This window comes from Saimiri boliviensis, chromosome 5, assembly GCF_048565385.1.
Source record: "Saimiri boliviensis isolate mSaiBol1 chromosome 5, mSaiBol1.pri, whole genome shotgun sequence".
Taxonomy (NCBI): domain Eukaryota; kingdom Metazoa; phylum Chordata; class Mammalia; order Primates; family Cebidae; genus Saimiri; species Saimiri boliviensis.
In genome coordinates, this window is record NC_133453.1 from 9,968,307 (window position 1) to 9,993,707 (window position 25,401).

At 53.2% G+C, this 25,401-nt stretch overlaps 2 protein-coding genes across 2 annotated transcripts; both read right to left on the reverse strand.

The window, feature by feature from the left end:
• Positions 1-19,073: 19,073 nt before the first annotated feature.
• Positions 19,074-19,256, reverse strand: LOC120364359 (large ribosomal subunit protein eL39-like). The gene has a single exon (XM_039470196.2). The coding sequence runs from the start codon at positions 19,239-19,241 to the stop codon at positions 19,086-19,088; it is 156 nt and encodes a 51-aa protein (XP_039326130.1). The 5' UTR covers positions 19,242-19,256; the 3' UTR covers positions 19,074-19,085.
• A 1,831-nt stretch (positions 19,257-21,087) lies between these two features.
• TEX44 (testis expressed 44) lies at positions 21,088-22,510 on the reverse strand. The gene has a single exon (XM_003930606.4). It carries the CDS (start codon positions 22,472-22,474, stop codon positions 21,224-21,226), a length of 1,251 nt encoding a protein of 416 aa, XP_003930655.2. The 5' UTR covers positions 22,475-22,510; the 3' UTR covers positions 21,088-21,223.
• Positions 22,511-25,401: the final 2,891 nt, after the last annotated feature.

Genomic DNA, 25,401 nt, shown 5'->3' on the forward strand with positions numbered 1-25,401 from the left:
TGGAGTGAGCAAAGCCTCACCCCGCGGGGTCTCCGGGGTGGGGAAGGGATGTCAAGCATGACAGGGCTGCAATGGGGGCTCCCGGCTCTGCCCAGATGAGGAGGCTGTGGGATGGGCGGCTGATGGGGGTCCCTAGAGAACAATGAAGCAGGTGCCAGGCTTCCAAAAAGTTCAGGTTGGAGAAGGGGCTGCTGGGATTGCTACTGGAACACAGCGGGGGAATGGGTCGTGATGTTGGCCAAGACTCAGAACAGGATCGGCGGGGGTTGGGGGGGTGTGGAACCCCGGAACCCCGGGAGGCGACAGGGCTAAATGAGCTAGCATTTGCTTGTGATCCCACTGGTCACTGACCTTGGAAGCAGATGACCCAGCGCTGCCTGTCCCCTAGCCTCTTGATCTCACCCAACATCTTTGGGCCTCTAATTCCTCATCTGTAAAGTGGGAACAGGCGCTCCTCCACAGGGCTGGTTTGGGAATTGAAAATGGGTATAAGTAGGCTTCCGTCCCGCCTTCCCTTCTCCCTCCCAGTGGGGCAGGGTCCAACTCCCGCCTCCACTCCGCATCTCCCGCGTCTTTGCTACTTTCGAAGTCTCTCTGTCTGCTCTCAGGGACGCCTTCCAAGGCCTGGTTTCTGGCGAGCACGTTTGGCTGGGAGGGGGTAGGCGGGGGCGGGAGGGGGCGGTTCAGCGAGATGGCTGGGGGAGCGGCGCCCCCTGGTGGCCAGTTTCAGGAGAGCCTGGACTGTTCCTGGGGACAAGCCCAGGCTAATACTGCCGGATGGCGGCTGGCAAGCGAGAACCTCCCAAGGGCTGACCATGGGGCTCCGCTCAGGGAGCCTTCCCTTCTGACTCACTTTCCCCGCCGTGTAAACAGAGAGAATGCTGGTTCCCCACCGCAGCGTCTCCTCTGCCTTTTCATGGCCCAGCTTCTTTGGCCTCAACAGGCTTCTCGCGGCCAGGAGAAATGGAGGAACCTGGTATTTATATCGTGCCTTACAGTATCCAAAGCCCTTCGACACACATGGCTTGTGCTGAGCTGTGCTGCGGCGCTAGATGGAGAGAGGGTCGTGGTTCAGAGCAGGGCTCCAGCCCCAGGGGTTCGTTGGAATCCTGCCTCCTCCATCCAGCTGTGTAACCAGGGTGACCTTCAAAACATTGACTAACCAGTAGGACAGGCGTCGGCCAATCAGAATAGACCCTGCCACAAACACCAGGTTTAGCCAAACCCGTGTGTCCTGGCGGAAGAGTCTGGAATACCCCCGCCGCACTGGGCCTCGGTTTCTCCATCCGCGGTATAGGATAGTGACGATACTAGCTCCACCTCACAGGCAAGGAAGGGACTTGCAAACTAGGGACTGGCCAGAGATAGCATCCCAGGGAGCACCAGCCTCCTCCTCTCTGCCGGAGGTGACACCTCTCAGACTTAGTGACTCAGGATGGCTGCCACTTTTAAGACTCCCCAACTGAGCCCCCTGTGTGACCTGAGCTCACCTCCTGCTCCCTCAGGACCTCCTTCTTGGGAGCAGCCTCACCTGTCCCAAGGTACCCACAAAGACCTGTGGCCGAAGGTTTCCTCTCTGACTCTGGTCCTGATCCTTCTCCCATGCCTCAGTCCTCCCCTCTCTGCTATGCCCTAAAGCCCCGCTCCCCACCAGCCAGACACTTCCCACAGCGAGTCTCCCCCAGAGCCCGCCTGTCCTTGGCCCACTCCTAGAATCCCAGAGCCATCCTGCCCTTGCCTCCCTCTGCCCCCAGGCCAGCTGCTTCTCCCACAGCCTCTGGCCACCCCTTTGCCCTTGTCCCTGGTGGTCCCGCTGGCTTCATCTCCCTAAAACACAGGCTGCTGGCTGGGCTCATTGGCTCATGCCTGTAATCCCAGTACTTTGGGAGACAGGCGGGCAAATCACAAGCTCAGGAGTTTGAGAGCAGCCTGGCCAACGCGGTGAAACCCCGTCTCTACTAAAAATACAAAACAGTTAGCTGGGCGTGGTGGTGCACACCTGTAATCCCAGCTACTAGGGAGGCTGAGGCACGAGAATTGCTTGAACCCTGGAGGTGGAGGTTGCAGTAAGCTGATCAGGTCACTGCCCTCCAGCCACAGAGTGAGACTGTCTGAAAAAGAACAAAGAAACCACACACAGGCTACAGTACTCCGGTCTCAGAAGCCTTCAGTGCCCCCTCGTGGCCCTCCCAATCCAACCCTCACTTGAATCATCAACACAGTTACCATTTACTGAGTGCCCCCACCTTTCCCCATGTGCCAGGCACTCTACTAAGTAAGCATTTTATATGTGTTATCTCATTTAATCTTCCCCCCAGCTGGCACATCTATTATTATCCCCACTTTGTAGAGGCTCAGAAAGTTAAGTATAATAACTTGCCCAAGGTCGCTCAGCTCATGGGAGCCAGAGCCAGAGCCAGAATTCAGCCTCACGCCACCTAACTCCCCATTCTTGTTTGGCCATCTGAGGGGCTGCTCCCGAGACAGCTTTCATCTGCCTTTCTTTCTTTCTTTCTTTCTTTTTTTTCTGAGACGGAGTCTTGCTCTGTTGCCCAGGCTGGAGTGCAGTGGTGAAATCTCGGCTCACTGCAACTTCTGTCTCTCGGGTTCAAGTGATTTTCCTGCCTCAGCCTCCCAAGTAGCTGGGATTACAGGCGTCCACCACCACACCTGGCTAATTTTTATATTTTTAGTACAGATGGGTTTTCGCCATGTTGGCCAGGCTGGTCTCCAACCCCTGACCTCAAGTGATCCACCTGCCTTGGCCTCCCAAAGTGTTGGAATTACAGGCGTGAGCCACTGTGCCTGGCCCTTCCTGCCTTTCTGGGAATCTCTACCTCCTCATTTTGCTGGCCCTTAGGGCTGGCTGCTTCAGACCACTGGCCCTCCACCCTCATACCTGCCTCCTCCTTCCCAGCCTGGTCTTAGCCTTCTCTCACCTCCAATCAAAATCGTCCTCATCTCAGCTGGGCTTAAGGGCTGCCTCTCTTTTCACCCCCGCCCCCTTCCTGCTACCTATGAGGGGTTTCTCTGAGGCGCTTCAGTTACTCTGCCCTCTAGAAGTGCTTCTTTTTTTTTTTTTTTTTTTTGAGACGGAGTTTCGCTCTTGTTTTTTTTTTTTGAGACGGAGTTTTGCTCTTGTTACCCAGGCTGGAGTGCAATGGCGCGATCTCGGCTCACTGCAACCTCCGCCTCCCGGGTTCAGGCAATTCTCCTGCCTCAGCCTCCTGAGTAGCTGGGATTACAGGCACACGCCACCATGCTCAGCTGATTTTTTGTATTTTTAGTAGAGACGGGGTTTCACCATGTCGACCAGGATGGTCTCGAACTCTCGACCTCGTGATCCACCCGCCTCGGCCTCCCAAAGTGCTGGGATTACAGGCTTGAGCCACCGCGCCCGGCTAGAAGTGCTTCTTAAACTTTACCATTCATTCGAGATTCTTGGGGATCTTGTTAAATTGCAGATTCTGATTTAGTAGGCCTAGGTGGGGCCTAGGATTCTGCATTTCCTATGAGCTCCCAGCTGGTGCCAATGCTGGTCTAAGGACCACACTGTGAGAAGGAGACCAGAAGATCAGGCCTGGCACGGTGGCTCATGCCTGTAATCTCAGCGCTTTGGGAGGCCAAGGGGGTCGGGGGGCAGATCACCTGAGGTTAGGAGTTCAAGACCAGCCTGGCCAATATAGTGAAACCCTGCCTCTACTAAAAATACAAAACTTAGCTGGGCATGGTAGCACATGCCTGTGTGTGTGTGCTACTTGGGAGACTGAGGCAAGAGAATCACTTGAACCCGGGAGGTGGAGGTTGTGGTGAGCCGAGATTGTGCCATTGCACTTCAGCCTGGGCAACAAGAGCAAAACTGTTGTCTCAAAAAAAAAAAATTAGCCGAGATCGTGCCACTGCACTTCAGCACTCCAACCTGGGAGGTAAAGCGAGACTCCATCTCAAAAAAAGGGAAAAAAAAAACCAAACGACCGGAAGATCATAACTAAAACAGAAGCCTCAACTCATCAAATGTTCAAATGTTCATTAAACACCTCCTCAGAGCATGGAAGTTTGGGGATCCAAACGAGTTCAAGTGCTGGATTCCAGCCCCTAAACAGCAGACAGGATATTCCACAGGTGCAGGTTAAAGCTAATGTCGCTGCGTGTGGTGGGTGTGCCTGTAGTCCCAGCTACTTAGGAGGCTGAGGCTGGAGGATGCTTGAGTCCAGCTCTGGGCTGTAATGCGCTATGCTGATTGGGGGCCCACACTAAGTTGGGCATCAATATGGTCACCTCCCGGAAGCGGGGGACCACCAGGTTGCCTAAGGAGGGGTAAACCGGCCCAGGTCGGAAACGGAGCACGTGAAAACTCCTGTACTACCGGCCGGGCGCGGTGGCTCAAGCCTGTAATCCCAGCACTTCGGGAGGCCGAGGCGGGTGGATCACAAGGTCAAGAGATCGAGACCATCCCGGTCAACATAGTGAAACCCCGTCTCTACTAAAAATACAAAAAATTAGCTGGGCATGGTGGCGCGTGCCTGTAATCCCAGCTACTCAGGAGGCTGAGGCAGGAGAATTGCCTGAACCCAGGAGGCGGAGGTTGCGGTGAGCCGAGATCGCGCCATTGCACTCCAGCCTGGGTAACAAAAGCGAAACTCCGTCTCAAAAAAAAAAAAAAAAGAAAAAGAAAAAAGAAAAACAAAAAAACTCCTGTGCTGATCAGTAATGTGATTGTGCTTGTGAATAAGCCTCTGCACTCCAGCCTGGGCACCATAGCGAGGCCCCATCTGTTAAAAAATTAAAAAAAAAAAAGCTAATGTTCAGCCTGTGCAGTGGTGTGTGCCTGTAGCCCCAGCTACTGGGAACCTGAGGTGGGAGAATCATTTGAACCCAGGAGTTTGAGTAGAGCCTGGGCCACATGAGACCCTATCTCTAAAAACACCTCCAAAACCAAAAAGCCTAATGGCCTAAAAAGAAACAAAAACCCCAAACCTAACAGTCATTTCATAGAACACTTCCAGAAATACTTCCAGAAATGCTCACGTGCCAAACAGTAGGTGGTTCACGTGAGGAATTCATTTTCTCTCTGGTGGCCAGTGACGCCTGAAGCAGGTAAAGATTCCACAACTGCCCTGCTTAATTAGAACCATCTGACACTCCCACCTCACTCACAACAAAAGCTAGATTCTTTTAGATTCTTCTTCAAGGCCCTGCATCCTCTGGTCCTGCTTGGTCCTGCTTTTTTTTTTTTTGAGACAGTCTCACTCTGTCACCCAAGGGCATGATCTTGGCTCACTGCAAATTCCGCTTCCCAGGTTCAAGTGATTCTCATGCCTCAGCCTCCCAAATAGCTGGGCCTACAGGTACCCACCAGCATGCCTGGCTAATTTTTTTGTTGTTGTATTTTTTAGTAGAGACAAGGTTTCACCATGTGAGCCAGGCTGGTTGTGAACTCCTGACCTCAAGTGATCTGCCCTCCTTGGCCTTCCAAAATGCTGGGATTATAGGCGTGAGCCACCGTGCCCGACCCTGGTCCTACTTCTCACCTCATCTCCCATCATCAGCCTCACTCCAATTTACCTTTTGTTCCCTTGAACCCAACACCTTAATTTCATTTCCACCCAAAAGCTTTGAACTTGCCTGGTTAATTTTCGTCTTTCAACTTATCTAGCAACTGGCCTCTGATTCAGACATGGCTCCTCAGAGAGACCTTCCTTGACCCAGAGGAAGTCTGATGTTAAAGCAGGAGCCCCCAGCCACAGTCAGATTCTCTGCTGTATCATTCCTTTGTATGATGTTTAATGTCATTGCATTAAATCTTCGGTTACAGCCGGGCGCGGTGGCTCAAGCCTGTAATCCCAGCAGTTTGGGAGGCCGAGGCGGGCGGATCACGAAGTCAAGAGATCGAGACCATCCTGGTCAACATGGTGAAACCCCGTCTCTACTAAAAATACAAAAATTAGCTGGGCGTGGTGGCACCTGCCTGTAATCCCAGCTACTCAGGAGGCTGAGGCAGGAGAATTGCTTGAACCCAGGAGGTGGAGGTTGCGGTGAGCCGAGATCGCGCCATCGCACTCCAGCCTGGGTAACAAGAGCGAAACTCCGTCTCAAAAAAAAAAAAAAAAAAAAAAAAAAAACTTCGGTTGCTTTTTGCCTGCTCATCGGCGGGACTGAGCTCCATGAGGGCAGGGGTGTCTGCTTCATTTTGCTTTATTGTCAGCACCCAGAACAGCATCTGGCACATAGGAGGCCTTCAAAGAGGATCTGCTGAGTGGATGACTATTATAGGGCATTTGAAGAGGTGGGAGGTGCCCATCGTTGCCCCAGGTAGGGGAGACGCAGCTTCATGGAGGCAGATCAGCTTTCCTGGGAAGCCAACTCTGAGAGGGAGACTGCCAGGCAGGAGGTTCATCAGGGCGTGCTCCTGGTGTCGGCATCTCTGTGGGAAGGCAGCAGGAGGGGCAGAGGGAGAACTTGGAAGATCCTGCTGACCCCAAGGGGAGCTCTGGAGCAGGGATGGTCTTGTAAGAGCTCAGGGTGCGCAGGGATACCCATAGAGACTGGAAGACGAACATTAACTAGGCAAGTTCAAAGCTCTTGGGTGGGAATGAAATTGAGGTGTTAGGTTCAAGGGAACGAAAGGAAAATGGCCTGATGCCAGGGTGGGGACAAACCCAGTTGGACCAAGGCAGAAGTTCCTTCCCTGGCTTCCCAAGGGCAGAGCGAGACAAATCATGGGTATGACATGGACCTTAGGAGGCCACAAACATATCCTTGACTTTCGTCTTTTTTTTTTTTTTTTTTGAGATGGAGTCTCACTCTGTTGCCCAGCCTGGGGTGCAGTGGCACAATCTTGGCTCACTGCCACCTCTACCTCCCGATTCAAGTAATTCTCCTACTGCCTCAGCCTCCAGAGTAGCTGGGATTACAGACACGTGCCACCATGCCCAGCTAATTTTTTGTATTTTGAGTAGAGACAGGGTTTCATTATGCTGGCCAGGCTGGTCTTGAACCTTGTGATCTGCCCACCTTGGCCTCCGAAAGTGCTGGGATAACAGGCGTGAGCCACCGTGCCCAGCCAACTTTCATTCTTATATATTGTTTAAATGTTGATCAGTGTCAGATTCTCATCTCTCGGCTGCTGCATTTCACCTTAGGTAGATGCCCCTGCTACATTTTCTTCAAGAGCAAGTATTCCTCAGCGGAAAACAGGCAGGCAAGCTTGCAGTGCTGGCAGCATTGAGCGTTTCTGGAAGCGTTTCCAGAAGTGTTCTGTGGTCTTTAATGGGAAAGTACTGGGCACCACCCTGATGTCTAGTGGACCTCTTTCAGGCTGCCCTGGATGTCCAGCAGCGTCCAGTGGGCAGGCTGGAGAGATCCCAGGAACTGGCTAGCAGGTGGACCCAGAATGAGGGAAGAGGCGGATGGTGCCCGGAAAGGAGGCTGGCTTGGTGGCTTGGTGTCCTGGACTTGCCATCCTAGCCAGCTTCATGAACCTATGACCTGTGCAGTCACATGGGTCTCATCTTTAGTTTGATGGTCTCCTGATACTGTCTTGAAATCCATAATTTTTTTTTTTTGAGACAGTCTTTTTTTGTTTGTTTCTTTAGAGATGGGGTTTCAATATGTTGGCCAGGCTGGTCCCAAATTCCTGACCTTAGGTGACCCACTCACCTTGGCCTCCCAAAGTGCTAGGATTACAGGCATGAGCCACCACACCTGGCCCTTAAGACAGAGTCTTACTCTGTTGCCCAGGCTGGAGTGCAGTGGCACAATCTTGGCTCACTGCAACCTCTGCCTTCTGGGTTAAAGCAATTCCTGCCTCAGCCTCCCAAGTAGCTGGTATTACAGGCATGTGCCACCACATTTGACTAATTTTTGTATTTTATTAGAGACTGGATTTCACCATGTTGGCCAGGTCCTGAACTCCTGACCTCAGGTGATCAACCCACCTCCACCTCCCAAAGTGCTGGGATTACAGGTGTGAATCACCAGGCCCAGCCTCTGTTGCCCAGGCTGGAGTGCAGTGGCACGATCTTGGCTCACTGCAACTTCTGCCTCCTGGGTTCCAGCAATTCTCCTTGCCTCAGCCTTCCAAATAGCTGGGATTGCAGGTACCAGCCACTATGCCTGGCTAATTTTTCTACTTTTATTAGAGACAGGATTTTGACATGTTTGCCAGGCTGGTCTCGAACTCCAGGACTCAAGTAATCCTCCAGCCTTGGCCTCCCAAACTGCTGGGATTATAGATGTGAAACACCGTGCCCGGCCTCTTCATAATTTTTAACAAAGGGCTTCAGATTTTCAATTTGCGCTGGGCTCCACAAATTATGTAGGTGGGCCTGCTCAGCAGCTCCGGTTCCTGGGTCCAGGACTGGCTTCTGAGGGATTATCTGGGAGAGACTGGGGAACCTCGTGGGATGTGGGCTTGGTTGCATACTTGGACGGGCCCTGCAGTCCCTGAGCATCAGTGTCCTTGTACATGAAACACGGATCATGGTGCCTGCTCCACCCAGAGAGGAGAGGACATAGATCTGAGGCCTTTCCAACTGCAGTAGGCGCTCTGATGGTGGACAGTCTGCAGATCTGGCAGTGGAGAATCCCTGTTCTGGAAGCCAGGCTGGAACCACTCTTTCAGAGATGCCAGACGCCTCCCACACTCAGAGCCCCCGGTCAGGCTGTCAGAAGGCAGTCGCTGACTGTTGAGAGACGCTGCTGTTTACAGGGATGGGCTGAAGCCTCCCCAGGCCAGACGGTCGGACACAGCGTGCCCTGGCTCCTGGGCAGGCAGTGGGTTTGGATGTCAGTGCTTGGCCTGTTGGGCTGGGGGAGGTGGTGGCTTCCTGGAGACAGATCGTGAGGGGCCTGATTGTTACCCTGTGGTGACAGAGTGCCACTGGGGGAGGAGCCTGGGAGAGGCCTGGGTAGGTAGCATCACTGGGTCTGAGACTCAGTCCCAGTGCCCCACGTCTTAAGCCACTGCCACCGGCAGGCCTGGGCCAGCTCTCAGGCCCAAATTTAGGTCCCCGCTTTATCTTTGCACACCTGATGGTCCTTCTGCTCCTGTCGAATCTTGTTCCTCTTTCACCCCAGGCTGGAACCTTATTCTCTCTCCTCTGTGGCTGATGCCGCCTGCCTCAATTTACCCATGTATATTGTCACTGTCACTCGTGCATTCACCCTCAGTGGGCAGGGCTGGGGTTTTCGAACAAGCGGCCATGCATTTTATTCTAGCATTGCGGCCCAGGGCGCAGGTGTCCAGGCGCCCAGTGTGAGGGGTTCTGAGTGCTGGAGGAGCCTGGCAGCTCCCAAGGGTCTGCGTTCGTCCTCCGTCCCAGGAGAAGGCCGTGCTGAGCGCCTACTGAGGGCGGCGCTGTGGGCCGGGCTGCTGCACACAGAGGCCCCTTTCTTCAGTGAGTTTACTCAGGAGCACTTTTATAAACAGGACAAAGCCTGCCGGGCCAGGGGCCTCCCAGGCAGGAGTGGGGAGAAGGCCGGGCGTCCTCCCGCAGGGTGCCGCCCCGCCCCGCCCGGGCCCGAGGCCTCCGGGGGCTCAAAGGGCCTCTGTGTCCCGGCCCCCGCCTGCCCCGGGCCCGGAGCGCATTTCCTCAGCTGCGCCAGACCCTCGAAGCTCCGCAGCTCCTCTGGGGACAGACACAAATAGTTCCCGGCCCAGCTGCCCGGCCAGTTGCCTTGGGAACCAAACTCAATTGCCTGACGTCACCGGGCCGTCGCGCAGCAACCGGCTCAGCCTCTCCCTCCCCGCCCAGGCACTGAGATCACGGTCGCCATGGAGACAGCGGGGCAGGGCCGGCCGGGCCGGGCCGGGCCGGGCTGGGGGATGGGGCTAGGGGTGCTCGCTCGGCCTGGCAGGCCCCGCCGGCCCCCCGCGCCCTTGGTCCCGCCTCGGAGCCCCAGCCTCGGCTGCGGCCCCAACCCGGGAATTGCTCTTTCCTCGCGGAAGCGGCGCTGCCTGGCCCGCGGCTGCGCAGACACCCTGCCTTGCCCTCGGGCTGGCCAGGCCGCCTGTGGCCGGAGAAAGCCCCTTTGTGGCCTGAGTGCGCCCCGCAGCCAGCCGGGATTTCTCCCGCAGAGAGAGGCCTTTGTTCGCCTCACCCCATCTGACTGCCCCGTGCTCTGTTCCAGCCTCATTTGCTCCCCAAGCCCCAACCTGGGTTCCTGCTTTGGCAACAAGGAGCAGGTGGCCGCCCTGGGCGTTTTTGCGCCCCTCCCCCTAATCACCCAGGAAATCTCTGAGCTTGGCCACCTGCCCTGGGGGAGGAGACGCGGGGCGTGCGCACTCCACTCTGCTTCATCCCTTGCCGCCCTCCCCACGCCTGTGGGCCCCCCTGGCGTTTGTGCTGTGTGACATCCCTCTGCTCCACCGCTGCCTGAGGTTGGGGGCAGTCAGGCCAGCCCGGGCCACCCTTGGGTGAGGGCATTGGAGCCGGAGGGGTCTGCACTGACTACGTCCAAGTTTCTGGCACGGGCCCTGTTCATAGGCTCTTCCCACCGCAGCAGAATATAAAGTGCTGAAACCAGAACCCAGACTGGGACACGAGGCCCAGAACCCGCCCAAGTGCCACTGGCACCGGCCATCATGCCACTGCCCTGTTGTGCCTCGACTTACCCATCTGCCAATGGGGCAATCCTATCCATCTCTTACTGAAGGACTCTGCGTGCCTTGTTCAAGGTCAGTGTGGTCAGACCATTGGCGGAAGGTGTTTTTCCTCCCCAAAGACTGTTTTGAAAAGTACTAATAAAATACAGGAAGTGAGTAGCCAAAGCAGAATTTTAGGTGAATGCTATTTCCTTATTGGTTGACATTGAATATTCAGAGATGCAAAGGAATTTATTTTTATTTTCATTATTTATTTTTTGAGACAGAGTCTCGCTTTGTCGCCCAGGCTGGAGTGCAGTGGCCTCGATCTTGGTTCACTGCAACCTCTGCCTCCTGGTTTCAAGCGATTCTCCTGCCTCGGCCTCCAGAGGCACGTGCCACTATGCCCAGCTAATTTTTTTTGTATTTTTAGTAGAGACAGGGTTTCACCGTGTTAGCCAGGATGGTCTCAATCTCCTGACCTAGTGATCCGCCCGCCTTGGCCTCCCAAAGTGCTGGGATTACAGGTGTGAGCCACTGAGCCTGGTGCAAAGGAATATTTTTTAATCCATGGGGTTGGGGGATGAGTATTGAAAGATCTGAGTGCCTTGGCTCTTGCCAAAGCACATGGTTAAAGGAAGGTTCTAGTTGTGTGCAGGGCATTCACAGGCAAGCTTGTGTGTCGTGGGTGGGCATGCCCTAGGGCCCAGAGCCCAGCTGTGGATTCTATGTGGCCTTAGGCAAAAATCAGACCCCATCTGATTTCCTGGCCTATTTTTGCCGGAAAGGCAACTTTTATCTGTTGGGGAAACTTCAGATATAGGAGGGACAGGGCTTAGGACAGTGACCCCTGCAGTGGGGACTTAGAGGAGCCATAAGGGCAGGCTGCTTTGGGTCTTTCCTTGCCCTCTCTGGGAGCAGCCTGCTCTGAGAGGATCCAGGCTGGGCCAACCAGGGTCCCACCCCCTAGGATGGATCAGATCCAACAGGGGAAGCTGAAACTTTTCCTCTTTGGTCTTTCAAGGGCCAGCCTGTGGCCTGGAGCCTCCAGGAGCCACGGTCCTGGCAAGGAGCAGAAGGCTGGTGGAGAGGCAGAACCTCCATGGCTGGCGGAGGACATAAGTGATGGGGACAGAGTCCTGGCAGCACTGAGTTCCTGCTCCCAGCATCCCCACAGCCAGTCCCGCCTTCGCCCTTCCTGACCTAGCCCATTAATCCGGTTCGTGCCTAAGCTACTACATACTGGGTTTCTGTCACTTTCAATTAAGAGGCTCTTCACCAGTACACAGATCATGTGGAAAATCCCAGTAAAAGAAAACTGGCATTTGTCACATGCCCATTGTTTTTTTTTTTTTTTTGAGACAGAGTCTTGCTCTGTCGCCAGCCAGGCTGGAGTGCAATGGTGCAATCTTGCCTCACCACAACCTCTGCCTCCTGGGTTCAGGCAATTCTCCTGCCTCAGCCTCCTGAGTAGCTGGGATTACAGGCATGCACCACCATGCCAGGCTAATTTTGTGTTTTTAGTAGAGACGGGGTTTCTCCGTGTTGGTCAGGCTACTCTCAAGTTCCCAACCTCAGGTGATCCACATGCCTCAGCCTCCCAAAGTGCTGGGATTACAGGTGTGAGCCACCGTACCTGGCTGAATTTTTGTATTTTTAGTAGAGATGGGAGTTTCACCATGTTGGCCAGGATGGTCTGGATCTTCTGACCTCTCGATCAGCCCTCCTCACCTTCCCAAAGTGCTGGGATTACAGGCATGAGCCTTACCTGGCCGTATGCCCATTGTTAAATGCTGTTTTTGAAAAATATGCATTATTGCCAGGCACGGTGGCTCACGTCTGCAATCCCAGAACTTTGGGAGGCCGAGGCGGGGAGATCACCTGGCCTTGGAGTTCAAGTCCAGCCTGGCCATCCTGGTGAAACCCCATTTCTACAAAAATCCAAAAATTAGCCAGGCATGATGGCCAGTGCCTGTAATCTCAGCTACTTGGGAGGCTGAGGTGACAGAATTGCTTGAACCTGGGAGATGAAGGTTGCAGTGAGCTGAGATGGCACCATTGTACTCCAGCTTGGGCAACAGAATGAGACTCCGTCTCAAAAAAATAAAATAAAAAAGCATTATGGACCACAGCATCTCTTGTGAGGCAAATGGAAGACCCAATTTGCAGATGAGGAAACGGAGGTTTGGAGACAGTAAGGGCCCCAGTGTCCAGCTGTGCAGGATTCCACAGGATGGGCCAACCTACTTCTAGGCACAGAGTCAGTGGACCTTGCCTGTCCTGAGACCCCCTCAGCCAGACTCCACCCATGGAGACTTTTACTCTGTGGCTGAGTCCTTCCTGGAGGACTCTGGGCCTTCTGTGGTCTGAGTCTTGGAGCATTGTTTTTTTTTTTTTTTGAGACGGAGTTTCGCTCTTGTTACCCAGGCTGGAGTGCAATGGCGCGATCTCGGTTCACCGCGACCTCCGCCTCCTGGGTTCAGGCAATTCTCCTGCCTCAGCCTCCTGAGTAGCTGGGATTACAGGCACGCGCCACCATGCCCAGCTAATTTTTTGTATTTTTAGTAGAGACGGGGTTTCACCATGTTGACCAGGATGGTCTCGATCTCTTGACCTTATGATCCACCCGCCTCGGCCTCCCAAAGTGCTGGGATTACAGGCTTGAGCCACCGCGCCCGGCCGGAGCACTGTTACATTGCTGTGCTGTTCAGCTCTGGCAGTCACTCCAGTTGGAGGGTCTGTGCCCCTCAGTCCTTGTGCCCTTTTTGTCCCCTTTCTTTAAAAAATTAACAAAAATACTTTTCTTTTTATTATTATTTTGAGATAGGGTCTCACTCTGTCACCCAGGCTGGAGTGCAGTTACATGATCATTGCTCCCTTGGCCACTTGCCCTAGCCTCAACCTCCTGGGCTTAAGTGAACCTCCTGCCTCAGCCTCTTGATTAGGATTACAGGCATGTGCTACCACACCTGGCTATTTTTTAAAATTTTGTAGAGAAGTAGAGATGGGGTCTTGCTGTGTTGCCTAGGCTGGTCTCGAACTCCAGGGCTCAAAGGAACTTCCCATCTTGGCCTCTCAAAGTGCTGGGATTGCAGGTTGAGCCACCGCACCGTTGGACCCCCCTGGTGTGGGCTGGTGGTGCCTTCCCTCCAGCAGAGGGCGCAGTCTGTGTTTTTAGGGACTCTGGAAGCTCAAGATCAAGTCGGTCTAGGACAGAGGGCTACCTCTTAGCCTGGGCAGGTCTTTCATTTAAATAGTTAAATATGTACTTAAGTACTTCATTTACCTCTACACTTTATCACATCCTCCTTGAGGGACTGTCCTATGTGTGATCACTTTATCACTTTATTTTGGAGACACTCTTTTCCTTGATAGAAGCTATACCTCACCCAGCCAGTCCTATAACCTGGATTACAGTTGCATAGGAATTTCAAACAATTAGCCACAGGCCCACAGACTAAACAGAAATACAATCCTACATTCCTGCTAGCAGAGGTGTGTTGTCAAAAATAAAAAACATATATATCGTGCTTACAAAGCAAGTATAAACGCTAACAAAGATTTGGTTTCTTTACCATTCTCAAAAGTTGCCTCAAATTTTTAGCCTTTTTTTTTTTTTTTTTTTTTTTGAGACAGGGTCTCATTTGGTTGCCCAGGCTGGAGTGCAGTGGTGCGATCTCGACTCACTGCAACCTCCACCTCCTAGGTTCAATTGATTCTCCTGCCTCAGCCTCCTGAGTAGCTGGAATTATAGGCGCACACCACCACACTCAACTAATTTTTTTGTATTTTTAGTAGAGATGGGATTTCACCATGTTGGCCAGGCTGGTCTCGAACTCCTGAGCTTATTATTTGCCCGCCTCAGTCTCCCAAAGTGCTGGGATTACAGGCATGAGCCACTGCACCCAGCCAAATTTTTAACTTTAAAAAAAAGGACACATTCTTTTTAAAAAAATTTTTTCTAAATCTTTAAAGTTTTCTATGTTTTGAATCCCCCTCACTGCAACACATCTTACGTGGGAGAAATTAGCAGCCTATGGTGATACATTAGCTTCCCCAGAACACAGGCCCTGAGCCGGGGTTTGGTGCATGGGATGTTTATTGGGATCACGCCCTGTGAGGAGGAGCAGAATGAAGCTGGAGTGTGAGAGGGAAAGGTTGAGCCAGTAGTGCAGGTTCAGTAACAGCCCCAGCCAGCCCCACAGGAGCTCTGGAGCTTCAGTTATCCCAAGCTGGATAGGTCAGGATGGTCAGGCCTCAGACCCTGCACAGACCAGTGTGGGGACTGGGCCACCTGGGACCTCATGACTTTGGGTGAAGTGCTCTCTGCAGGAGCTGAGGCTGAAGGCTATCCAACGTCAATGTTCCCAGCGGCTGGGGGAACAAGGCTTCTTTGAGGGGGTTAGGACGGTCCAACCTTGGGGTGGAGGCCGGGGAGGCCAGGTGTCTCTTCTGATGTCTGCCAGGACTTGTTGGTGGCTTCCCCTTAGCCATCTCCGAATGGGCTCAGTTGTTAAGGACACAGTGCCTGCCCTGCTGGCTCTTGGTCCAGCCTCTGTGCCTATTGGCCGGTGCAGACCTCAGCTTACTTGGCCAATATCTCCTGGCAGAACACACCAGAGAGATGGCTGTTCATCCTAGAGAAATGCTGATTGTTGGCTGGGCAAGGTAGCAAACGCCTGTAATCCCAGCACTTTGGGAAGCTGAGGTGGACAGATCACAAGGTCAAGAGATCGAGACCAGCCTGGCCAAAATGGTGAAACCCCATCTCTACTAAAAATACAAAAATTAGCTGGGCGTGGTGGTGCACACCGGTAGTCCCAGCTACTCAGGAGGCTGAGGCAGGAGAATCGCTTGAACCCAGGAGGGTGGAGTTTTCAGTGAGCCAAGATCATGCCATTGCACTCCAGCCTGGGCAACAAGAGTGAAACTCTGTACCAAAAAAAAATATATATATATATGTATATAGTGCTCCCCCTTATTCAGTTTTCATCCATTGAACCCAGTGGACCACATGGGGCCTTTCTAGGGGAGGAAAAAGTATATCCGACCCTCTTAGGTTCAGTAGCTGGGCCTGCAAAATAATTGGACAAATGACAGATTAATAGGAGAAAAAGGCCGGGCGCGGTGGCTCAGCCTGTAATCCCAGCACTTTGGGAGGCCGAGGCGGGTGGATCACGAGGTCAAGAGATCGAGACCATCCTGGTCAGCATGGTGAAACCCCGTCTCTACTAAAAATACAAAAAATTAGCTGGGCATGGTGGCACGTGCCTGTAATCCCAGCTACTCAGGAGGCTGAGGCAGGAGAATTGCCTGAACCCAGGAGGCGGAGGTTGCGGTGAGCCGAGATCGGGCCATTGCACTCCAGCCTGGGGTAACAAGAGCGAAACTCCGTCTCAAAAAAAAAAAAAAAAAAATAGGGGAAAAAGGCTGGGTGTGGCGGCTCATACCTGTAATCCCAGCACTTTGGGAGGCCAAGGCAGGTGGATCACCTGAGGTCAGGAGTTCAAGACCAGTCTGGCTGACGTGGTGAAGTTCTGTCTCTACTAAAAATACAAAAATTAGAGGCCGGGCGCGGTGGCTCAAGCCTGTAATCCCAGCACTTTGGGAGGCCGAGGCGGGTGGATCACGAGGTCGAAAGATCGAGACCATCCTGGTCAACATGGTGAAACCCTGTCTCTACTAAAAAAAATACAGAGGCCGGGTGCGGTGGCTCAAGCCTGTAATCCCAGCACTTTGGGAGGCCGAGGCGGGTGGATCACGAGGTCAAGAGATCGAGACCATCCTGGTCAACATGGTGAAACCCCGTCTCTACTAAAAATACAAAAATTAGCTGGGCATGGTGGCGCGTGCCTGTAATCCCAGCTACTCGGGAGGCTGAGGCAGGAGAATTGCCTGAACCCAGGAGGCGGAGGTTGCGGTGAGCCGAGATCGCGCCATTGCACTCCAGCCTGGGGTAACAAGAGCGAAACTCCGTCTCAAAAAAAAAAAAAAAAAAAAAAATAGGGGAAAAAGGCTGGGTGTGGCGGCTCATACCTGTAATCCCAGCACTTTGGGAGGCCAAGGCAGGTGGATCACCTGAGGTCAGGAGTTCAAGACCAGTCTGGCTGACGTGGTGAAGTTCTGTCTCTACTAAAAATACAAAAATTAGAGGCCGGGCGCGGTGGCTCAAGCCTGTAATCCCAGCACTTTGGGAGGCCGAGGCGGGTGGATCACGAGGTCGAAAGATCGAGACCATCCTGGTCAACATGGTGAAACCCTGTCTCTACTAAAAAAAATACAGAGGCCGGGTGCGGTGGCTCAAGCCTGTAATCCCAGCACTTTGGGAGGCTGAGGCGGGTGGATCACGAGGTCAAGAGATCGAGACCATCCTGGTCAACATGGTGAAACCCCGTCTCTACTAAAAATACAAAAATTAGCTGGGCATGGTGGCGCGTGCCTGTAATCCCAGCTACTCGGGAGGCTGAGGCAGGAGAATTGCCTGAATCCAGGAGGCAGAGGTTGCGGTGAGCCGAGATCGCGCCATTGCACTCCAGCCTGGGTAACAAGAGCGAAAACTCTGTCCAAAAAAAAAAAAAAAAAAAAAAAAAAAAATACAAAAAAACTAGCTGGGCATGGTGGTGCGTGCCTGTAATCCCAGCTACTTAGGAGGCTGAGGCAGGAGAATTGCCTGAGCCCAGGAGGTGGAGGTTGCGGTGAGCCGAGATCGCGCCATTGCACTCCAGCCTGGGTAACAAGATCGAAACTCTGTCTCAAAAAAAAAAAAAATACAAAAATTAGCCAGGTATAGTGGTGCACGCCTGTAATACCAGCTACTTGGGAGGCTGAGGCAGGGGACTTGCTTGAATTTGGAAGGTTGAATTTGAATTTGCTTGAATTTGAATTTGAGATTGCAGTGAGCTGAGATCGTGCCACTGCACTCCAGCTGGGCAAGAGACCAAGACTCTGTCTCTTTTTTTTTTTTAAAGATGGGGTTTCACCATGATGGCCAGACTGGTCTTGAACTCCTGACCTCAGGTGATCCACCCACCTCAGCCTCCCAAAGTGCTAGGATTACAGGTGTGAGCCACCGCACCTGGCGACTCTGTCTCAAAAAACAACAACAAAACTGGAGAAGGGCATAAACATTTTATTTGATGTTAAAAGTTTTGCTTTTTTTGTTTTTCAGATTGGGTGGCCCCCTACACCAGAATAGGTTTTGGGTGACTCTCTAATGTTAAAAGTGTTACCTGGCATGGTGGCGGGGTGGGGGGGGTGCTGCATGGAAGAGAAACCCCACAAAGCAGGCCTGGTGGCTTTATACGATTCTAACAAAGGACAATACATTTGTAGAGAAGTGACAGGCAAAGGAAAGTGGCTTCTTAACTTTCTAGGGGCAGCAGGCTGTGGGAAGGTAAATGTGGGGACACTGTGGTAGATAGGCTATTTAGTAAGGCTTATCTGTGTGGATGCTTCTTGGTGCCATCTCTGTCTCCAGTGATAAAGCTGTTCTCCCCTGCCTGGTGTGGACAAGGTTGGAGGGCCTCACAAGGAAATGTGCACCCTGCTTTTCAGGCAGAAAGCTCATCCCATCTGCTTTTTCTCGATTGCCTTCAGCTCAAATCATCCTTATGCCAGAGGGTATATTTTGGGGTGGTCCCCTATGCCTTCAAGCCCAGGTCCCCATGAGACTGGATCACCCCTACTTGCGGACTGCTCCTGTGTTTTAGGAACTGCTTCCTCTTCTCTTGCCTGTGGGATGAAGCTCCTGTCTTTGTGCTGTATCTTTCTCACTCTATAATGTCTCCCTCAGCCAGCCATCCTGAGCTGGAGTGTACCCTATCCCTCTGTGTCAGACATCCCAGCCCTGAGCCTGCAGCCCTGACCGCCTCCCCAGGTGTGATAGTACCTGATGCCTGGGGGTCCCCTCGGAGACCATGTGTTGCCGGGGTGGGTTTGCCAACACAACTGTTTTTTTTTTGAAGTGAAAGGTCTCACATATTTATTACTGAACCCAGGCAACCAAAACCTTTTTTTAAAAAAACATGAATAATGGAAGCACTGTGGGTTGTACTAACTAATGCCTTCATAACAGATACAGAAAGGAATCTGTTCAAACGTCTCCAGATAGCTTGGTTTAGTAACACGATTGTGACCTGCAGACAGCATGAATGTGTGTGCCATCACATCCGTAATTTCTTTTTTTTTTTTTTTTTTTTTTTGAGACGGAGTTTTCGCTCTTGTTACCCAGGCTGGAGTGCAATGGCGCGATCTCGGCTCACCGCAACCTCCGCCTCCTGGGTTCAGGCAATTCTCCTGCCTCAGCCTCCTGAGTAGCTGGGATTACAGGCACGCGCCACCACGCCCAGCTAATTTTTTGCACTTTTAGTAGAGACGGGGTTTCACCACGTTGACCAGGATGGTCTCGATCTCTCGACCTCGTGATCCACCCGCCTCAGCCTCCCAAAGTGCTGGGATTACAGGCTTGAGCCACCGCGCCCGGCGCCGCATGCGTAATTTCTTACAGACCAAGCTTGGTTCTTCTCCAGTGTCTCCTTTTGGAGTTGTACCTGATTTTATTACCAGTTTTCATCCGAATCCACTGGAGAATGGGACGATTTTGCTTTTGCTTCTTGGCCAGGAATCGCTTAATCCTGAAAGTCTTGTGAGAAGACATGGCGAGAAACGGAGTAAAGCACACCGCACGATGGCGGAGAACGGAAGACAGGAGGAAGGCAGCCGGAAGAACGAGCTTGGAAGCCCAACACAACTGTTTACTCCGCAGCAAGGAGGGGAGGAGCAAGAAGAGCAAGCAGGGAGGGTCTGTCCAGCAGACACGGGACTGAGTGGGCTTCAAGGCAGCACAGAGTGAGTCGGCCAGTGGCGGGGCACTGGGGACTCAAAGCAACCAATGGGGCGTGGCTGCCACAGCCCCCTGGGGGACTGAGAACTTGGCCCTGGAGAATGCAATGCAAGGCAGAGAGTTGTGTGGTTCCAGTGAGACTTCACAGCTTTTCCCTGTTCTGGGCAGGAGCTGTGTCCTTGCTGAGTAGCAGTGACCTTTAGGCGTTTTTTTTTTTTTTTTTTTTTTTTGAGACGGAGTTTCGCTCTTGTTACCCAGGCTGGAGTGCAATGGCGCGATCTCGGCTCACCGCAACCTCCGCCTCCTGGGTTCAGGCAATTCTCCTGCCTCAGCTGGGATTACAGGCACGCGCCACCATGCCCAGTTGATTTTTTTGTATTTTTAGTAGAGACGGGGTTTCACCATGTTGACCAGGATGGTCTCGATCTCTTGACCTTGTGATCCACCTGCCTTGGCCTCCCAAAGTGCTGGGATTACAGGCTTGAGCCACCGCGCCCGGCAGAGATGGGGTTTTACCATGTTGGCCAGACTTGTCTCGAACTCCTCACCTCGGCCTCCCAAAGTGCTGGGGTTACAGGTATAAGCCACCCCACCCCGTTGTAAAATCTATTTTTTAAATGCTAGAGATTAGTTTACAATTTGAGAAACTATGTAGGTCAAACAACCCATCTGCTGGCTAGCTGCGGCCCCAGGGTTCCCATTGGGAGACCCTGCTGGGAACCAGGAAGGGCAAGTGAATGATCCAAGGCCAGGGCTACACATGAAGGCGCCAGGGTGAGGGCTGCTGAGGGTGCTGGCTGAGGCGGGGTGGGGCATCACTTACCACGTTACACTGCCGGGTACTGCGCAGGGTCTAGCCAGAGTGTGGGCTGACGGCTTCCAAAGCAGATGGCTGCCCCATTGCTGCACTCAAGGCCTGGTCTTGCTAATGCTTTCCCAGATGTATATCTTCACAGACAAGAGTAAGAACCACAGAAAGAGACCTGGGTCTAAAGTAAGCAACTCATCCTGGTTTGCCTGGGGTTTTCTGGTTGTAAATATGGAAGTCCTACAACCCAGAAACCCCCTTAGTCTGATGCAAGCTGGGACAGTTGGTTTGCTTAGACTCCTGCTCCCTGTGCACCCCCAGCCCGCCGGGGGGGAGAATGATAATGGCAGCCACCATGTGTGGCTTATCAAGTGCCGGAAGACACCATGCGTTATAACCTGCATCGCTTCCCTTCCGTCTTACAGCAGCATCGTGGTGTGGATTTATTCTCTCTGTTCTAAGCTAAGTAGGCTGAGAGTGACATGACTCGCCCAGGGCAAGTGCTGGCACTGGGGTTTGAACCCATAGTGCTTTGATTCAGCACTGTCAACTGTACTGCCCTCTCCTGCCTCTCAGCCTGAGCCTGCAGGGCCAGCCTGGGCCCCAGGGAAGTCTCCTTGGGAGCTTACCTGGGCGGAGGTTCAGTAGGAATGGGTTTTTGCAGGTCTGAGACCCCCCCCCCCCGCCCACACTGCCCCCAGCTGTGCCCAGGTTCTTCTCTGCCTGCACATTTGCCCCTGAATGGGACAACCTGAAAAACCCTCAGGGGACATTGTTTCTACCCCGCCCTCAGACCCCCTGTGCTGTCACCATGTTGCTCACTGCACCCCAAGGGAGGAGGCTGGTGCTTAGAAACGCTTGCTGGTGATTTATTGCATGGGCTGGGGGAACCGTCCAGAGCAGAGGTGGGCAAGGGAGCAGGGCGTGAGGGTCCCAGGGGGCTCTGGAGGCCACTGAACCAGCCCTTCGGGGGTCCCTGTGCAGGGTTCTAATCATAGTTGGGGTCAGCATGGGCCCGGCGTGCGGTGAGGTGGCTGGTCAGATAGCGCATGGCTGAGCGGACGCCCTCCACGGTCCTCTGCTCCACCGTCTCCAGCACGTGGGCGATGGCGCGCAGGGCTGAGCCGGTCCCGCACACCAGCCCGGAGGAGAAGGCTGAGCCGACGCTTCTCAGCATGCTGGAGACCGAGCGCAGGCTGGGCCCCGAGCTGTGGAGCAGGTCTGCCACAGTGCTGTGGTCAGAGGCCAGGAAGCCCGTGGCCACGGCCATGCCCATGGCGGTCTCGGACCACACCAGGATGTCTGCCAGGGAGCTAATGGAGCCCTCGCCCCTGCCCAGCAGGCTGGTCATGGAGCGCATGTAGCTGTTCTCATCACTGGCCATGTACAGGCTGGGGTCCAGGGGTCTCCTCCCCAGGGCCACCTCGTGGGGGCCGGGTGACGGGGGCACATTGCCTGCTGGAGACGGAGGGAAGAACCAAACCTGCGGGTCTCCTAAGCTCTCCACCACGTTCTTTCCCATGGCCACTGGGGACTCATCGGATGGCAAAGCTTCAGCATCAGGGTGCGGGGCCTTCGGACACTCAGCCTTCTCTTTTGCAGCCTTGGTGGTGCCAGTGGCCTCAGGGCCACCCTGGCCATCGGCACCAGCTGTGACCTCGTCAGCATCACTCCCGGCTGGCTGAGCCTCCACGTGCTGGGTGGACTGTGGCTCAGCACTCGGGGCAGAGGGAGCTGACTCTGGCTCTCTCTTGGGAACACTTGCTGTTTGTGATGTCTTGTCTTTACCCAGGAGGTGACTTGGGAAAACCACTAGACTGTGACTTGTCCTTGCATCTTGAACCAGCATGTCCCACGTTGGATTCTGGAGGCTCATAGATGTTTGCAGGGAACCTGGGTTTTGGCTGGGAAGCAGAGCTGTGATTTTTCTAGGTGTCTTCTGGTCATCTTCTGGAACAACTGAACCCTTGTCTTTGACCCCAGATGTTGACATGGCCTCGGGAGAGGCTGTCTGGAAGGAGGCCTGATCAACATCCTGCTGGTCGGTAGATGCGGCAGAGCTGCTCACCACCAAGACATCTGCTGTGAGTGGGGCCTGACCTTGGGGCCCTCCTGCTGGGATGTCCTTAGAAGTGTTGTCAGCCACGTTGCCGGGAGGGATCCCGGAAGTGCCATGTGCGGGGCTGCTGGTGGGGCTGCTGGTGGTGCTGGCCTCTACCGAGGGCCCTCCTGTGGTCATCTATGCTTTTTGCTACTTGTGGCGGTTGGAGGGAGTGGCTGTATCCCAGCTGGGCTGGGTTGTCCAGGTGGTGAGGTCACAAGGGACTGTGGCCACTGGTGATGTCACAGGTACCCGCAGAGCAAGGGTCCTGAGCCGCTGGAGCAGCCTTCCAAGTGGGCTAAGTGTGTGGGACAATTTGTCACCAACTTTGCAGGTATACAGGAAAAAAAAGTCTTGGAAAGGACTTGAGGTGTGTGTACAGGGCCAAGTACAGCCACAGGGCTGCAGGAGGAGTGAGAGCTGGGACTCTGACAGATGAGAAGGGATGCAGATGTTGATTCAGAATCAATGTTGGCCTGGCGCGGTGGCTCATGCATGTCATCCCAACACTTTGGGAGGCTGAGGCGGGCGGATCACCTGAGGTTGGGAGTTTGAGACCAGCCTGACCAACGTGGAGAAATCCTGTCTCTACTAAAAATACAGAATTAGCTGGGCATGGTGGCACATGCCTGTAATCTCAGCTACTAGAGAGGCCGAGGCAGGAGAATAGCTTGAACCTGAGAGGCGGACGTTACGGCGAGCCGAGATCGCGCCATTGCACTCCAGCCTGGGCAACAAGAGTGAAACTCCATCTCAAAAAAATAAAAAAATAGAATCAGTGTTTATAAGGGACCCCTCCTGGCACCTCTCTCTCTACTCTGGTGCCTCAAGACCCCAATTTTAGCTGGGCATGGTGGCTCATGCCTGTAATCCTAGCACTTTGGGGTGCTGAGGCAGGTAGATCACCTGAGGTCAGGAATTTGAGACCAGCCTGGCTAACATGGCGAAACCCTGTCTCTACTAAAAGTACAAAAATTAGCCAGGCATGGTGGTGGGCGCCTATAATCCCTACTCGGAAGGCTGAGGCAGGAGAATCACTTGAATCCAGGAAGTGGAGGTTATAGTGAGCTGAGATCACGCCATTGCACTCCAGCCTGGGCAGAAGCAGACTCTGTCTCAAAAAAGAAAAAGAAATTAAGAAAGACCCTAATTTAATCAGTTTCCTGCAGGGAATCCTTTTCCCAGCAGTGAGGGTAGGAATAAGCAAAAGCCAAGGGCTGGGCAGCTCCTGACCAGCTGTGGCTGTGGGTTTAACCCTTTTGATGTAGGGCAAAAATCTCCATCTTCTCCTTGCCCAAGTGATCTGGGAGGGCGGAGAATAACAAAAGGTCTACAGACCTCTGAGTATTCCTTGGAAAAGGATAACCCTAGTTAAACCTACTTGTGCCTATGGTCATTAAGAGGATGGTTGGGCCGGGCGCGGTGGCTCAAGCCTGTAATCCCAGCACTTTGGGAGGCCGAGGCGGGTGGATCACGAGGTCAAGAGATCGAGACCATCCTGGTCAACATGGTGAAACCCCGTCTCTACTAAAAATACAAAAAAATTAGCTGGGCATGGTGGCGCGTGCCTGTAATCCCAGCTACTCAGGAGGCTGAGGCAGGAGAATTGCCTGAACCCAGGAGGCGGAGGTTGCGGTGAGCCGAGATCGCGCCATTGCACTCCAGCCTGGGTAACAAGAGTGAAACTCCGTCTCAAAAAAAAAAAAAAAAAAAAAAAAAAGAGGATGGTTGGAGGAGGCCGGGCGCGGTGGCTCACGCCTGTAATCCCAGCACCTTGGGAGGCTGAGGCGGGCGGATCACGAGGTCAAGAGATTGAGACCATGATGAAACCCCGTCTCTACTAAAAAATACAAAAATTAGCTGGGCGTGGTGGCGCATGCGTATGGTCCCAGCTACTCAGGAGGCTGAGGCAGGAGAATTGCTTGAAACCGGGAAGTGGAGGTTGCAGTGAGCAGGGATCGCGCCACTGCACTCCAGCCTGGCACCTGGCAACAGAGCAAGACTCTGTCTCAAAAAAAAAAAAAAAAAAAAAAAAAAGAAGATGGGTGGAGGAAAAGGCTCAGTCTGTCGTGTCTGTGCTTCTTCAGGGGTTACCAGCTAACGTTTGTTGACTGCTTGTGGGCAGGAACAGGATCGTGGCATCCTTCCCACCACCCATAACCTGCGGGTAGGTTCAGATCTACTAGTATACCCAGTTTACACACAGGCATGCTGAGCCTCACGGAGAATAAGTGACTTAAAGCCACACCACTAATAAGCGCTGAATCCGGGATTTGAACCCTGTCTGGCTTCAACACTAAGCTTTCCGGCACTCTCTCTGTGGGAGGTAGGTAGTTCCTTTTTAAAGTTTCCTTTCTTGTTAAAGAATAAATCATAAGTGTGCTAATAACTCTTTGTTAAGCCCTATCCTATGTAGCTGTTAGACACGCCATGCTTACAGGCATGTAGTACATTCTGTGTCCTTGTACTTTAACCAAGATATCTGTGCTGGACGTGCTCACAGGCATGTCCCAGCTCTCCATTGCTTTTTACCTGTTTATAAAAGTTTTAAGTTGTTAGCCAATCAGGTTTTAGTTTAGATTGTGAGGTCTGGCTTCAGCCAACGGAGATCAGACACAGACAACCCCAAATGCATAAGGAATAAATTTGTCTGTTTTTCTTGATTCATTGTACTTTTGTGACAAGATGGTTAGCAAGAGTACCCTTCCACAGTCCAGGAAGTAAAAATTGTGTTGCTGAAAGATCCTTTGTGTCAGTGCTGATTTTCCTTTGTGGCACTGAGCATCTACTTCCAACACTCTCATACTCAGGAGGGATATTAAAAATGTTGCACGAGCGGCCGGGTGCGGTGGCTCAAGCCTGTAATCCCAGCACTTTGGGAGGCCAAGGCGGGTGGATCACGAGGTCAAGAGATCGAGACCATCCTGGTCAACAAGGTGAAACCCCGTCTCTACTAAAAATACAAAACATTAGCTGGGCATGGTGGCACGTGCCTGTAATCCCAGCTACTCAGGAGGCTGAGGCAGGAGAATTGCCTGAACCCAGGAGGCGGAGGTTGCGGTGAG

Excerpts from the sequence above, each read along its gene's own strand:
- TEX44 (XM_003930606.4), bottom strand. The coding sequence starts at position 22,474 with ATGACCACAGGAGGGCCCTCGGTAGAGGCCAGCACCACCAGCAGCCCC.
- LOC120364359 (XM_039470196.2), bottom strand. The coding sequence starts at position 19,241 with ATGTCTTCTCACAAGACTTTCAGGATTAAGCGATTCCTGGCCAAGAAG.